The 13,222-nt window shown below is 43.3% G+C and overlaps 1 protein-coding gene across 1 annotated transcript; it reads left to right on the top strand.

Moving 5' to 3' along the window:
- The first annotated feature begins 4,732 nt into the window (after nucleotides 1–4,732).
- Nucleotides 4,733–8,942, top strand: LOC308551773 (testis-expressed protein 13D-like). Its single transcript, XM_081126418.1, has 3 exons — nucleotides 4,733–5,433; nucleotides 5,583–5,950; nucleotides 7,630–8,942. The coding sequence occupies exons 1-3, from the start codon at nucleotides 4,969–4,971 to the stop codon at nucleotides 7,676–7,678; spliced, it is 882 nt and encodes a 293-aa protein (XP_080982544.1). The 5' UTR covers nucleotides 4,733–4,968; the 3' UTR covers nucleotides 7,679–8,942.
- Nucleotides 8,943–13,222: the final 4,280 nt, after the last annotated feature.

The following is a 13,222-nucleotide window of genomic DNA, read 5'->3' as shown; positions in this document are numbered from 1 at the left end:
CTAACTGATATGGTTTCATTGCAGGGAGGTCCGTGACCCCAGTATATTTCCTCCATCTAGGTTCTTCATTAGTCATTTTCCTTACTGACTTCCTCTTAAAATATTCAAACATGATAGAGCAATTTAGCCAAATCATACAGAAATGTGATTTACACTATGATTTTATCCAAGCAGAAAATAGAGGTTAGTGTGTGTGTGTGTGTGTGTGTGTGTGTGTGTGTATGTTGAGAGGTGGGGGAGGAATGGGATGGATGGAGGCAAAGGGCAAGGGAAAAGGAGTTGAAAGGCCGAATAGCCCTGCCTACTTCACAGAGTTCTTTAGTTTCAGGGTAGGAGGAAAGAAAAGCTGATAGGGGAATTCAAAAAGTTTAAGAAGGATGTAATGGGCTCTTAATCTAGCAGCTGAATCTTCAGGATGTACTTCCTTGTAGGCTCCTGTATGGGCATAACATCAGTCAGGGTTCCAACAAGAAATAGTACACTTGACAAAATGGAATTGGAAGGGGGGTATTTATAAAGAGGTTACTTATAAATGTGTAGATATAGAGAACCACAGAGAATAGCACAATAACAGGCTAGAATAAGCTAAACTCTTACCTTTCCTAGACCCTAAGGGACAAGGGTAGGAAGTGGTTCCCAGAGCCTTGAAGGACTGAGTCAAGTACAATTGACTATCTTGAGAGGAGTGGTGACTTGTTGAGAGGCTAACTTAGCCCAAGGTGACCCTGTAGTGAGGGAAACAGAAGAATAAATACCTTACTTAATTTTCCTCCCTCTCTCTGATCTCCTGATGGTAAATTCACCAAACCCAACCAAAAGCCAGAGGGCAAGGAAGTTCACTGATGTCCATACAGATCAGCCTCCCAAGGAAGAAAGCAGAGTAGAGCAGGGTAGAGAGTGCATTTGGAGGGGAGAACAGGAGATATCTAACACAGCCACCAAGTGAAGGTTCTGTGGGCAGACTCCTTGGAGCCTGATACAGTGCTGGAAACATCTACTGAACCAACTCCAGTGACTGGGAAATTTTATCTTCATGCATACTTTGCTCTGTGGCTATGGGGTCAGAAGCTTTCCCATTATAGAAACTCTTTTCTCTATTATTTAATGCCCATTCCATTTTCAATCCTCCTTCATACTTTCTTAATCTTGTATCCTTGGGTATATCATTTAGAACTCTTTTGTTTGCAAGTAACAAAACGAACACATAAATTGAAAAACACACACACACACCAAAAAACAACCCTCAAATTGACTTAAAGATAAAAGGGAATTTACTGAATCACTGAAAAGTCAAGGTGTATTTTGACTTCAGGCATAGCCAAGTTCAGGAACTCAAAGATGTCATTAGGAGCCAGTCTCTCTCCATCTCTCAATTCTGCTCTCCATCATGTTGGCTTCATTCTCAGGCTCTGCAAATCAAGATAGACTTCCCTTATAGGCAAGCATTACTAGACCTAAACTCTTAAAGGCTAATGTCCACTTGAAAAGATAGTTTCTCTTCCCTGATAGTTCAAATAAAAATTCTGAGTCTCTCATTGACTTGATTTGGATTCTGTGCCCATCCCTGAACCAATCTCTGTGGCCACAGGGAGCAACTTTTCTAGTTGGCCAGGCTTGAGTCACATGCCCACCCCTGAAGCTCAGGGTAATAGCAATACCACTCAACCTGCCTGGATTGAAAGTCAGGGAGAGATGATCCTCCTGAGGAAAACTGAAGTGATAGTACCAAAGAAGGGTGAATGAATGTGAAGTGGGAGATAGAATAGATGTCCACTACATTTTGTCAAACAGTGTCTTGTCAAATCCTACACCTACTTAAGGTTGTATCTGAACTTTTCGACTAAAATCTTTTCAAAATTTTAACATTAAGATGTTCAAAGAACTGTTCTTTCACCCTACCTTGGCATTTTCTCAACTCTTTTGCTTGGAAGAAAGGGAAGGTGGACAGAGAAAGTTGCCACCTTAATTTAGTCTGCTTTGTCTTTACCAAAGAAAATTCTATAATTCAAGTCAGCCTTAGAAGTCTGGCTTACATAAAACTTTTTTTTTTTTTTTCCCGAAGAGAATGATATAACATTCATAAAACAGTTAACTTGACTCAGAAAACTATTTGACTTACATCAGAAACAAGCATGTTCACAAATGAGAAGTAGGATGAGGATGACATACTTTCCCACCTCTCTAATCCTCTAGCTGCTGATATATATATAGAAAATCCTAAGGAATGTACTAAAAGACTATTAGAGCTAATAATAAGGTTGCAAGATAAAAGATCAGGATACAAAAATCAGTTGTGTTTCTATACACTAGCAGTGAACAATTCAAAAGTTAAATTAACAAGTCAATTCCATTTACAATAGTATAAAAATAATAAAACACTTAGGAAAAGACTAACAAAAGAAATGCAAGACTTGTACACTGAAAATTACATAGTATTTTTGAAATAAATTCAAGAACAAAATAAATGGGAAGACATCTGTGCTCATTAATTAGAAGATTAATATTGCTAAAATGTCAATAGTCCCCAAATTGATATACAAATTCCATATAATCCTTTCAAAATTCCAACTTCCTCTTTTCTTCAGAAATTGACAAGGTGATCCTAATACTCATATAGAAATGTAAGGGACCCAGAAAATCCAGAGTAATCTTGAAAAAGAAGAACAAATCTAGAAGACCCATACATACCAATTTCAAAATTTACTACAAAGCTAGAGTAATTAAAACAGCATGGCACTGTCATAAGGGTAGACATATTGATCAATGGAATAGAATTGGGAGCCCAGAAATAAACCTACACATCTATGGCCATTTGATTTTTGAAAATGGTGCTACATCCATTCAATAGTCAAAGAATATTGTCTTCAATAAATGCTGCTGGGACAATCCACATGCAAAAAAAAAAAAAAAAGAATTTGAACTCATACCTCATACCATATACAAAAATTAACCCAAATGGATCAAAAAACTAAATGTAAGAGCTAAAACTAGAAAACTCTTAGAAAAAAACAGACATAAATCTTTGTGATCTTGGAGTAAACAATGGTTTCTTAAATACCAAAAGCACAAGTGACAAAAGAAAAATAGATAAATTTGACTTCATCAAAAATTGAAAACTTTTATGCTTCAAAGGACACTATCAAGAAAGTGAAAATATAAAGTACAGCATAGGAAGTGTAGTCAATAATATTGTAACAACTATGTATGGTGCCAAGTGGGTACTAGAAATGTCAGGGGAACATTTTATAAAGTATATGCTTTGTCTAACCACTACACTGTATACCTGAAACCAACACAAAATAATACTGAATGTAAAATGTAATTGAAAAATAAAATTTAAAAAAGAGAGAGTCTAATTTGTAAATACACAGTTGTGATAGAGGTAGTATTTAAAATTATGGCAGTGAACAAGCTCATCCAAGAAGAGCATATAGAATGAAAAGAGGAGGGATCTGAGGACAAAACTGGGGAAACACCAACTTTGGGGCCTTGGACTGAAGAAGAACAAGCAGTTTAAAGAAACTAAGATAAGGCAGAGGGATAGGAGGAACATCACTAGAATGTGATGTCGCAGGAACCAAGACAGGATGGAATGGTGAACAGAATCAAACCCTATTGAAAAATCATGTGAAAATTAACTTTCAAAGTATCCACTAGATTTTGTACTGGAGTAGGGACTGCTGGTGACCTTATCAGAGAATTTTCACTAAATTGGAGGGGGGCAAAAAACAAAGTGCCCCAGGTTGAATGATGAAAGGAGCACAATGAAGTGGATATAGTGTAGACTATTTTCTAAGAAGAAGAGAGAAGGGGTAGAGGGAGGAAATTATTCTAAGATCAGAGGGAACTTGAACCATTTTACTGTATGGGAAAAAATATCCAGTAGCACAGGAAAGGGAGGAGGCACTGGGAATAGAGGGTGAATAAGGTGTATGGAAGTCCCTGAGGCAAAGGAACAGGAGGGACTGAGATCTAGAGTGTGAAGATAGGGTTTATCAAGGAAAGCTAAGGGACTTAGAGGCTCAATTACTGGATTTTACTTATTTATTTATTTATTTATTTATTTATTGTTAATCCTCACAGGATTTTTTCCCATTGATTTTCAGAGAGAGGGGAAGGGAGAGAGAAAGAGAAACATTGATGTGCCAGACACATTGATTGGTTGCCTCCTGCAGGAGCCCCCCACCCCCACCCCACCCCCACCCCACCCCCACCCCACCCCCACCCACCCCCACCCCACCCCACCCCACCCCACCCCCACCCCCACCCCCACCCCCACCAGGGCGTGGAGTCAAACCTGCAATCCCAGTACCTGCCCTTCACCGGTAATCAAACCCGAGACTCTTCGATTCCGGGCTGAGGGTCTAACCGAGGCTCTTAATGAGAGGAACTCCAAGGTCACTTGCTTAGGATGAGGAGGGAAAAGTGCAAACATGAGACTGTATAGAAAGTTTGACATAGCAACTGAGAGTTATGGGAGCAGAGTTTCCCTTACACCCACTCATCCTACCCCCAGGTTAGAAATTTATTCAGTGTGTCTAGTGTTGTTCGTCAGAAACTCGGAAACAAGAGTCCAGTCTCTCTGGGCTTGCTGAAGGCGCCGGCGCAGCCTCCCAGCCCGCTCGCCCTGTAGGAGGCGTTGTGCCAAGCAACGTAGCTCCAGGGCGGAGCTTCGCGCAGCTCCCAACTTGCCCGCCAAGCAGGGGGCGCACTGCCACCGCCGGTGGGTCGCCACACTCCTCCCGACAGAACTCCGATGTGTGTTGTGCTACCTCGTCGCCCCCGATAGGTGGTCGTGTGGTAAGCGAATTGGCTTCACTCTTTGTTGGAAGAACTAGCGAGTGAAAAAGGAAGGAGGCGAGGACTGGGCAACGACTGAGGCGGGACTGTGAGAGGCGGCGAGGGGCCAGTCGGTAGGTGGCCACCGCTTCCCACAGAAGCGGCAGGGGGTCGGCCTACTAGGCCGCCATGGCCGTAGCCTTGGGGGACGCCGGGAGCGGTTTCCGCCACAGCGAGATAGTCCTGTTCATCAACGAAGAGGTGCTCAACAACGGCGGCGGTCCCGACTTCTACGCCACCTTCAGCGCGCGGCCCTGGAGCGAAATCGAGGACGAGCTGCGCTGCATCGTGACAGACCCTCAGGTGCCGCTCGCCAGCAAGAGGGCCTGCGCCTGGAGTGCGCTGGCCTTGGGGGTGCGTGTGGGTGCGAGGCAGCGCGAGGAGCACGCGCGCGGGGTGCGGCAGCTGCAGGAGCGGCTGCAGGAGCACGAGGCGACGGCCTGGGCTCTGGCTTCCCAGCTGCAGCGGCTGCGCGAAGAGCGCGATTGGCTGCTCTGGCAGTTCCGTCAGGCGCGCGAAGACCTGCAGCGGGCGCAGGACCAGCGCGAGGCCGCGCGCGGGCAGCTGCTCCTGGCCGAGAAGCGGCGCCAGCAGGTCGTACCCCACTATTCTTTAAAATAATATAGTGTGTACTGTTTTAAAGAAAGATGAAATTCTATTGAATCTGTTCATTAACATTTTTTTAACTTCATTTTTATTGCTGACTTGATTTAACTTTATTTTTATTATTGACGCTATTACAGACACCCCAGCTGCTCGGGTATGATGCATGGCCGCGGAATGTAGAGGAGCGGAACCAGGTGCTGGCCAAGATGTGGCAGCGTAGGCTGGATGCAGATTCCCAGAAGGAGAGGGACCAGATGGCCTCGACAATGGATGCAGTTTACCTGCCAAGACCCCCAGACCCCCAGATGCCTCCTGGGGTGGTCTACCCACCTGGCAGGTGCCCTGCAGTTGGGTCCGAGGAGGAGGTAGCACTGCAGTGTGGCGAGGAGAGCCAAGGCCAAGAGGAAGGTCCTGTGAAGCCCCACTTCATAAACCCTTCGGAGCATAGCTGCAGCCAAGACCCAACCTCAGAGAAGCAGCAACCTCAGGGGTCGTCTACCCAAAGGTAAGAGCCTTTGAGTCCCAGCAAGAGGAGAAATTCAGCCCTCAGGGGGAGGAATTGGGATTGCCTGTGCTCTAGAGTGTGAATAATTTCCCCAGACACTTGGCTTGCCATAAATGCAAGAAAATCTAGATACCTTGGCTCCAAACAAGCTCCTCACTGAGTTCAGGGATGCAGAAAAAGAACGGGCACATACTCCAAAGAGAAATCAATTTCCACAGGCTCCTTCTGATCAGACACTTTTATTTACACCATAGAAAATTTGAAAACCTAGCAAACAAAAATTGCCATTGTCCTACCATCAAGCAATAGACATTTTAACATTAATATATCTATTTCCACATATTGATCTCTTTTCCTCAATTTCATATTTCACATGTATGTATATGTATGTATATAGTGTGATTGTTTTAAAGAAATATGAGATTCTATTGAATATGTGCATTAATCTTTTTTAACTTAATTTTTATTATTGACACTATTACAGATGTCTCCATACACCCCCTCTTTGCCCACCTCCACCCAGCCCCCACCTTCTCCTCCCCTGGCCTTTACCACACTATTGTTTGTGTCCATGGGTTATGCATATATGTTCCTTGTTTAATCCCTTCACCTTCTTTCATCCAGTCCCCCACACCCCTCTTCCTTCTGACAGCTGTCAGTCTGTTCCATGTATCCATGCCTCTGGTTCTATTTTTTTAAATTAGAGTCTTTTTAAAATAATATTTTTATTGATTTTTAGAGAGAGGAAGGGAGAGGGAGAGAGGAAGAGAAACATCTGTGTGAGAGTGGAACACTGATCTGCTGCCTCCTGTACACCCTCCACCAGGGATCGAGCCTGAAACCCGGGCATGTGCCCTGACCAAGAATCCAACGGGCAACGCTTTGGTGCAAGGGGCAGATCACCAACCAACTGAGCCACACCCACCAGGGCTCTGTTTCTATTTTGTTTGTCAATTTATTTTGTTCATTAGATTACACATATAAGTGAGATCATATGGTATTTGTCTTTCTCTGACTGGCTTATTTCACTTAGCATAATAATCTCCAGGTACATTCATGCTGTCGTAAAAGGTAAGATTTTCTTCATTTTTAAAGCCCCATAGTATTCCATTGTGTAAATGTACCACTGCTTTTTTATCCACCCATCTACTGATGGGCATTTGGGCTGTTTCCAGATCTTGGCTATTGTAAATAACACTGCTATGAGCATAGGGGTGCATATATTCTTTCAAATTGCCGTTTCAGGATTCTTAGGTTATATTCCCAGAAGTGGGATCACTTGGTCACACAGTAGTTCCATTTTTAATTTTTTGAGGAATATTCATTAATCTTTTAAAGGAAAATGTCTCCAATTGCATTTAGGTTCACAGGTGGTAAACCCTGGATGGCTGCTACCAATTCAATTGGTTGACACCCTGTAGAGGCTGCCATGATGAAACAGTCTCTTTTTCTCCTTTCTGTATTCCCTTTAACCTCCTCTTTCCCATAATACCCTCTTTCTAAGTCTTTGACTGAGAATGACAATGCTTTTAGAACATAAAATACATTATATTCTGTGAACACTGCTTTTTCTTGAGAATGCTTTTATTACGCTGTAAACTGCAGCAGTGTTCATATTCGTTTCTTGATTTGGTTTTTGTAACATTCATAGGTGAGGGCCTGTTTTTTGTGTCTCTAAGCTCCAGGAACTTGTATGCAGCTGAAGAACCTCTGGCTCCCAGTGTGTGAATCCTCACAAAATACCCTTCTGCCTCTCAGCAAGCAGCCTTCACCTCAGTGACACCTCAACTGGCTGGAGCTAAAAAGAATGTGAAGGAGTCAGGAAATAGACATTCTGGCGCATATCTTAGAACAAGGGAGAGCAGATAGATTTTGTTAGAACTTAATTCTTCTGTTGGGGTAAAGGGATTAACATAGCATAGTTCAAAGGGGGTTGGGAGGGTAGTATTAAGTTTTAGAGATTATAGCAATTTTCTTGAGTTTTATTCATTCATTAATTGAACAAAAAGTTATTGTGTAAAAACTATTTGTTAGGAACCACAGTTATATGTTATTATCTGATGCACACATTATTACCCAGGTGGATGAGTCTGTTTAGATCAGGGATGGGGAACCTTTTTTCTGCCAAGGGCCATTCGGATATTAATAACATCATTCTGGGGCCATACAAAATTATCAACTTAAAAATTAGCTATGCGCTTGCCTTGGCAGGGCCAGACAAAATAATTTCAAGGATTAGATGATAGAAGAGAGTCTAATTTGAGATACAGTGTAGACCAGGTATGTCTTCTTTGTCTAGCATGCACTGTGGCTTTTGGGTGAATCCCAATGAAATAACGTTAATATCCATCTCTACAATTTTGGGGACAAAGTCAAAGAGACTTTCATGGAAGGACTTGAATGACTGAACTGCTCATCACATTAATTCCAATGGAGACGAATGGGCAGTGGCAAAGATCAGGAAAATGGCCTCACAAGAATGCAAGCAGGACTTTTCTGGCACTCTGCTGATTTCCTCCCTTGAGAGGGACAGCTGTCCTGGTTGCCTGAAAGACGACTGGGTGACTGTCTTAAAGAAGGACAGTGCTCCAGGAGTGTTGGCTATACACTTGAGCCCTGAGCCTCGGCCACTTTCATCGTAAGCCCCTTTCCAGTCAAGAGTGGATGAAGAGCCAAAGGAATTCCAAGGACAGACATCTTGCTTCTCTTGGGAGGACTAACTGGATTAAACATAGACTGGACTGGGTGGGATAGGCACTGTTCAGAATGTCCCTTCCATTTGGTGTATTCTGAGCAGGCTCTACACTCCCCTGAGGCAGCTGCTGCTGCTGCAACAGGGGAGCCCAGATGGAGCCTGGGTGTGGGAAGTCAGATCAGCCTCTTGTTTGAACAAAAGATGTCCTAGAGTTTCCCCCTTGAGGTCTCAGCTCACCAAGCTCAACCTTTGTCAGGATTTTAAAAATTCTAACTGGAAATAAAGCGTGTGCACTTCCCTGTGGTGTCTTATGTAGTGTGTATCTCAGGGCAGGTTTACTCAAAGGCTGCAGCTTAAATCTGTATCTTCCTTCCATCCTGCTGAGGTGAAAAGTCAATCGCATGCACTACTGAAGGGCCCCTCCTCTTCCTGAAAGTTACTCAAGGATGGGAGGGGGAGACTGTGGGGCCTTCAATCATTTTGTGATTTTCCCTGTTACCCTCACTGTCCAAGTCCACATGGTCCCTCAAAGATGGGCATCTCTGCTGCTTCTGAGCCCATGGGGCATGAGAGGTGAGGTGGAGAGGGGGCTTCTATCTAGGCTAGGAGACCTAATGCCTGGTGTCCAGCCACCCTATGTGCACCATTTCCCTGAGGCCCGTCCCTCTCGGTAGAAATTTCCCTCCTGCATTTCTGTTTTCCAAGGCACTGTTCCCTCCCTCCTATGCACAATCCCATCAAGGAGCTCAGGATTCTGGAAAACAGCCAGGCTTAGACAGTCTGTTAACAAGAGAAATGTTCCCTGAGGCAAATGGGGGTGACTGGCTACCTGCTGGGTACAGGGGCAGAGAGGGGGCAGAGCACAGATGTGATCCTGCCCCACCAGCTTTCTCTCTTTCCTCAGAGGCCTGATTACCTGGAGGCCTTGGTTACTTGGGAGATCACTGAGGAGGAAGGGGACCATCAGGGACAGCAAGCCAAAGCTCTGTTTTCTGGGTTGGGGTTGGCTTTGTGATACTCATGTGTATGTGTGTGCTGATAGCTCCCTGGAATTTTGGGAGGATGGGACACAGATGAGACTAGGTAATGTTATAGTACATTTTAATCTGGTGGTTCTCATTGGTTTCTGGACCAGCAGAACCAGGATCACCTGGGTACTTGTTACGAGTGCAAGTTCTCAGGCTCCACCCCAGACCTGACTCCAGAAGTCCTGGGGGTGAGGCCTAACAGGTATTTTTGATGAGCCCTGACGTTTGAGAGCCTTTGTAATCCATAGTGTAATATGAACAAATCTCATGGTCGGTTATTTAGGGCTTCACAACACACTCTGATGTCCATTGGAATGTCTGTAGGTCTCTGAAAGCAGATTCATCCCTGGGCTTACCTGTTCCATAGCTCAATGTGATTACCCAATATTTCAGGACTCACTTTTTTTCATAGCAACCTACATGAATCTTTGGCCAGAATCATTGACTTTGGCTGTTGATTATCCCTTCATTCTGGGCTGGGCACATGCAGGTAAAGGCAGTAAGTTATTTAAGGGAAAAATCTGGGCTTTGGAGCCAGAGAGACCTGGGTTTATATACTTGCTCTACCACTCACTAGCTGTGTGACTTTGAACAAGCCACTGAAATTCTCTGATTCCCCAAAAACGTTGGCTCCTTTTTTTTCCCTCCACCCTCAGGGTTCTGCTGTGATGACAAGGTAATGCATATCAAGGATACCCATTTAGTGCCTATCATACCGCTGAGTGCCTACTATGTGACACTTTATGGCCATAATCCCATTGGTCACAGTCACAGCTCTGTAAAGTATAGGTACAATAGATACTTTTATTCATAGTTCTTCAAGAAGGATATTTTACAGAATTCTGGTTTGGGAATTGAAACTGACACAAGAACCAGTATGTTACACTAAAGTGAGGCTGGAATAGTAGAGTGCGTAAAGACATTGCTTCCGACAGCTTGGCTCTGGGTCCCAGACACATTCAATGGATTAGTGGTAGATGATATAATCCACAAACAGCACTCTCCATAGTGCCTGGTACATATCAGTTCTAAGGTGTACATTTTCCCACATTTTAACATCTTTGAAACCAGTAGGCCTTTTGTAATGAGTTTAACTGGCAATATTTATGTTATAATTGGTAGCATCTTAGATTTGATGAAATAAGGTATTAAGCGCTTAATAAATGTTTAGCTATTACACAAGATGACCAGTCATCCATTCAGCAAATATTTTTTCAGTGTGAACTCTGTGCCAGGCACTTGTTCTGGGTACTGGGACAGAGTAGTAAACACAGCAAAAATTCCTGCTCTTAGGAAGTTTACCTGCTAGTGGGAAACATACACAAACCATGGATTAAGTAAAATATAGTGTGTCAGATGGTGTCAGGTGATAAGAAATGAAATAGTAAGGGGGCTGGACAGTCCTGGAGGCGAGGAGTGCTATTTTAAATTGGGTGATCAGGGAATGCCCCACTGACCCAGGTGACATTTGAAAAGAGAACTGAATGGGATAAGAGGGTTAGCATGAAAGCTGTGGGGAGTTCTTTCCGAGTAGAAGGTAGAGCAAATGCAAGGCCCTTGAAGTGAGAGCAGCTTTAGGGTCTTTGAGAAGTAGCAATAGGGCCAGCATGGCTAGAGTGGAGTGAGTACAGGATAGTAGATGAGTGGGGAGGGGAGCACTGCAGATTTAGGGCTGGAAACTTTCAGTATGTGGGTAAAGATTCCTTGAAATCCTTTCAAAAAGGCTCTAGATCTGAGTGTGGAAACTGAGTATTGGTACTCAGAACCACCCAGCAAGGACTGCTGTCATGGCTACACTGCACTTAAAGCCACAGGACGGCTTGGGGTAGGAATGCATTAATTTAGGGCAAGTGAGAGAGACAGTTCCATTTAGTCTCTTAAACACACTAATGCACAGTCAAAATGATTCATGGTGCAGAACAGTTTGAGGGCAGAATGATAATGGTACGTGATCAGAATAACTAGGTGAGGCTACTCTGAAAAAAAGTGACATCCAGGGCATAAACATTACTGATGAGGCACAGTGCAAAGTGGCCTTGGTTCGATCTTTCAAAAGGCATGCTGCCACAGCATCCGTCCGCCCCTCCAGTAGGATGGACAAAACTCAAGTTATTTTAAGGATATTGAAGAAAATTTATAGGGTGGCTACATCACACAGAACAGAGTACAGAAGTCCGATTTCTATAACCATTTAATGTAAGGCATACATTTTTAAAAAATCTATTGTTTCTTAGAAACCAGGATGCAGAGTGGTTGAGAGCATGGTTTTTGAAGGCAGACAGGGCTGTGCTCAAATGTCAGTGTTGTCACTTAGTCCCTGTGCGACTTTGGCTAAGTAGCCTCAGTTACTTTATCTGTAAACTGGGAATGATACTGCCCAACCTCAGAGTTGCTGCAAAGATTAAGTGAAATAATGTGTCAAGTGCACAGCACTGTAACTGCTCAGTAAAACTATGGCTGCTTTTTCCTACTAAAATGCATTGCTTACCAAGATTTCTCCTCATTATGCCTAGGTCTTAAAACAAAGGGACTGAAACTGACACTGTCATCAAAATACAGATAGTAAAAGCAAAGAGTCCTGGCCCAGTGGCTCAGATGGTTGAAGAGTCATCCCATACACCAAAAGGTCGTGGGTTCGATTCCCGGTCAGGGCACCTACCTAGGTTTTGGGTTCAATCCCCGGTCGGGATGAATAAGGGAGACAACCAATCAATGTTTCACTCTCACACTGACGTTTCTCTCTCTCTCTCTCCCTCTCTGAAATCAATAAAAAACATATCCTCAGGTGAGGATTAAAAAACACAGATTATAAAAGTGAAGAGAAAGAAAAACATTTCTCTAGAGTTCTAAAGGCAGTTCTAGCATTCATAGTACATGCATTGAACTTAAAAAGATGAACCACCAAATTGACTTTTTAGATACACGGTAACCCTCACATCAATATACAGGGTGCGGGCAAAAGTAGGTTTACAGTTGTGAGTATGTGAAACACGAGTTTATTCTTGTATTAGTATTTATTAATTACTGTATTATTTTCCATACAAACAACTGTAAACCTACTTTTGCCCCACCTTGTATAAAGAACCACTCTTCCTGCTATCAGTAATCTTAAAGTGCTTCCTTCAGAGGCCCTGTGAGGTGCATGGAGCTGTGAAGTATCTTCAGTGAATTAGCCAAGACAGTAAAGACAGGTTCTATTGAGATCCCCTTCCCCAGCCCCACAAAGCAAGGTAGAGCCATTTTTTCTTAATTAAAAGCCATTAAGTACCTAACAATCAGAATACAAAATCCTATTACTCAGAAACTATAGAGAGAGCCAGTGTTTCTTTCTGCCACCAAAAGTGTCCCTTATGTAAAATGGAGTGTATTGTCATTTAATCCAATCGCATAACATTTGAGCATTAGGCTGTGTTGTAAGGAACTTGAAGGAATTTTTGGAAAATGGATAACTCCTCCTCTGCCTTGCCTCATCGCTGAGGTCTATCTTGCTCAGGATGGCATGAACTTCAACAATGAATATACCTCATCAGTGCAGACAGACATATGCTA

This window comes from Miniopterus schreibersii (assembly GCF_964146895.1).
Source record: "Miniopterus schreibersii genome assembly, chromosome: X".
Taxonomy (NCBI): domain Eukaryota; kingdom Metazoa; phylum Chordata; class Mammalia; order Chiroptera; family Miniopteridae; genus Miniopterus; species Miniopterus schreibersii.
Note: the sequence above shows the minus strand (reverse complement) of the source record. Positions and strands in the feature narration are given on the sequence as shown.

What these genes read in the sequence shown, in the direction of transcription:
- LOC308551773 (XM_081126418.1), top strand. Translation starts at nt 4,969, where the DNA reads ATGGCCGTAGCCTTGGGGGACGCCGGGAGCGGTTTCCGCCACAGCGAG. An exon ending in CCGAGAAGCGGCGCCAGCAG is followed by an intron (nt 5,434 to 5,582) that starts GTCGTACCCCAC and finishes ACGCTATTACAG; the next exon opens with ACACCCCAGCTGCTCGGGTA. An exon ending in CAGGGGTCGTCTACCCAAAG is followed by an intron (nt 5,951 to 7,629) that starts GTAAGAGCCTTT and finishes TGTGTCTCTAAG; the next exon opens with CTCCAGGAACTTGTATGCAG.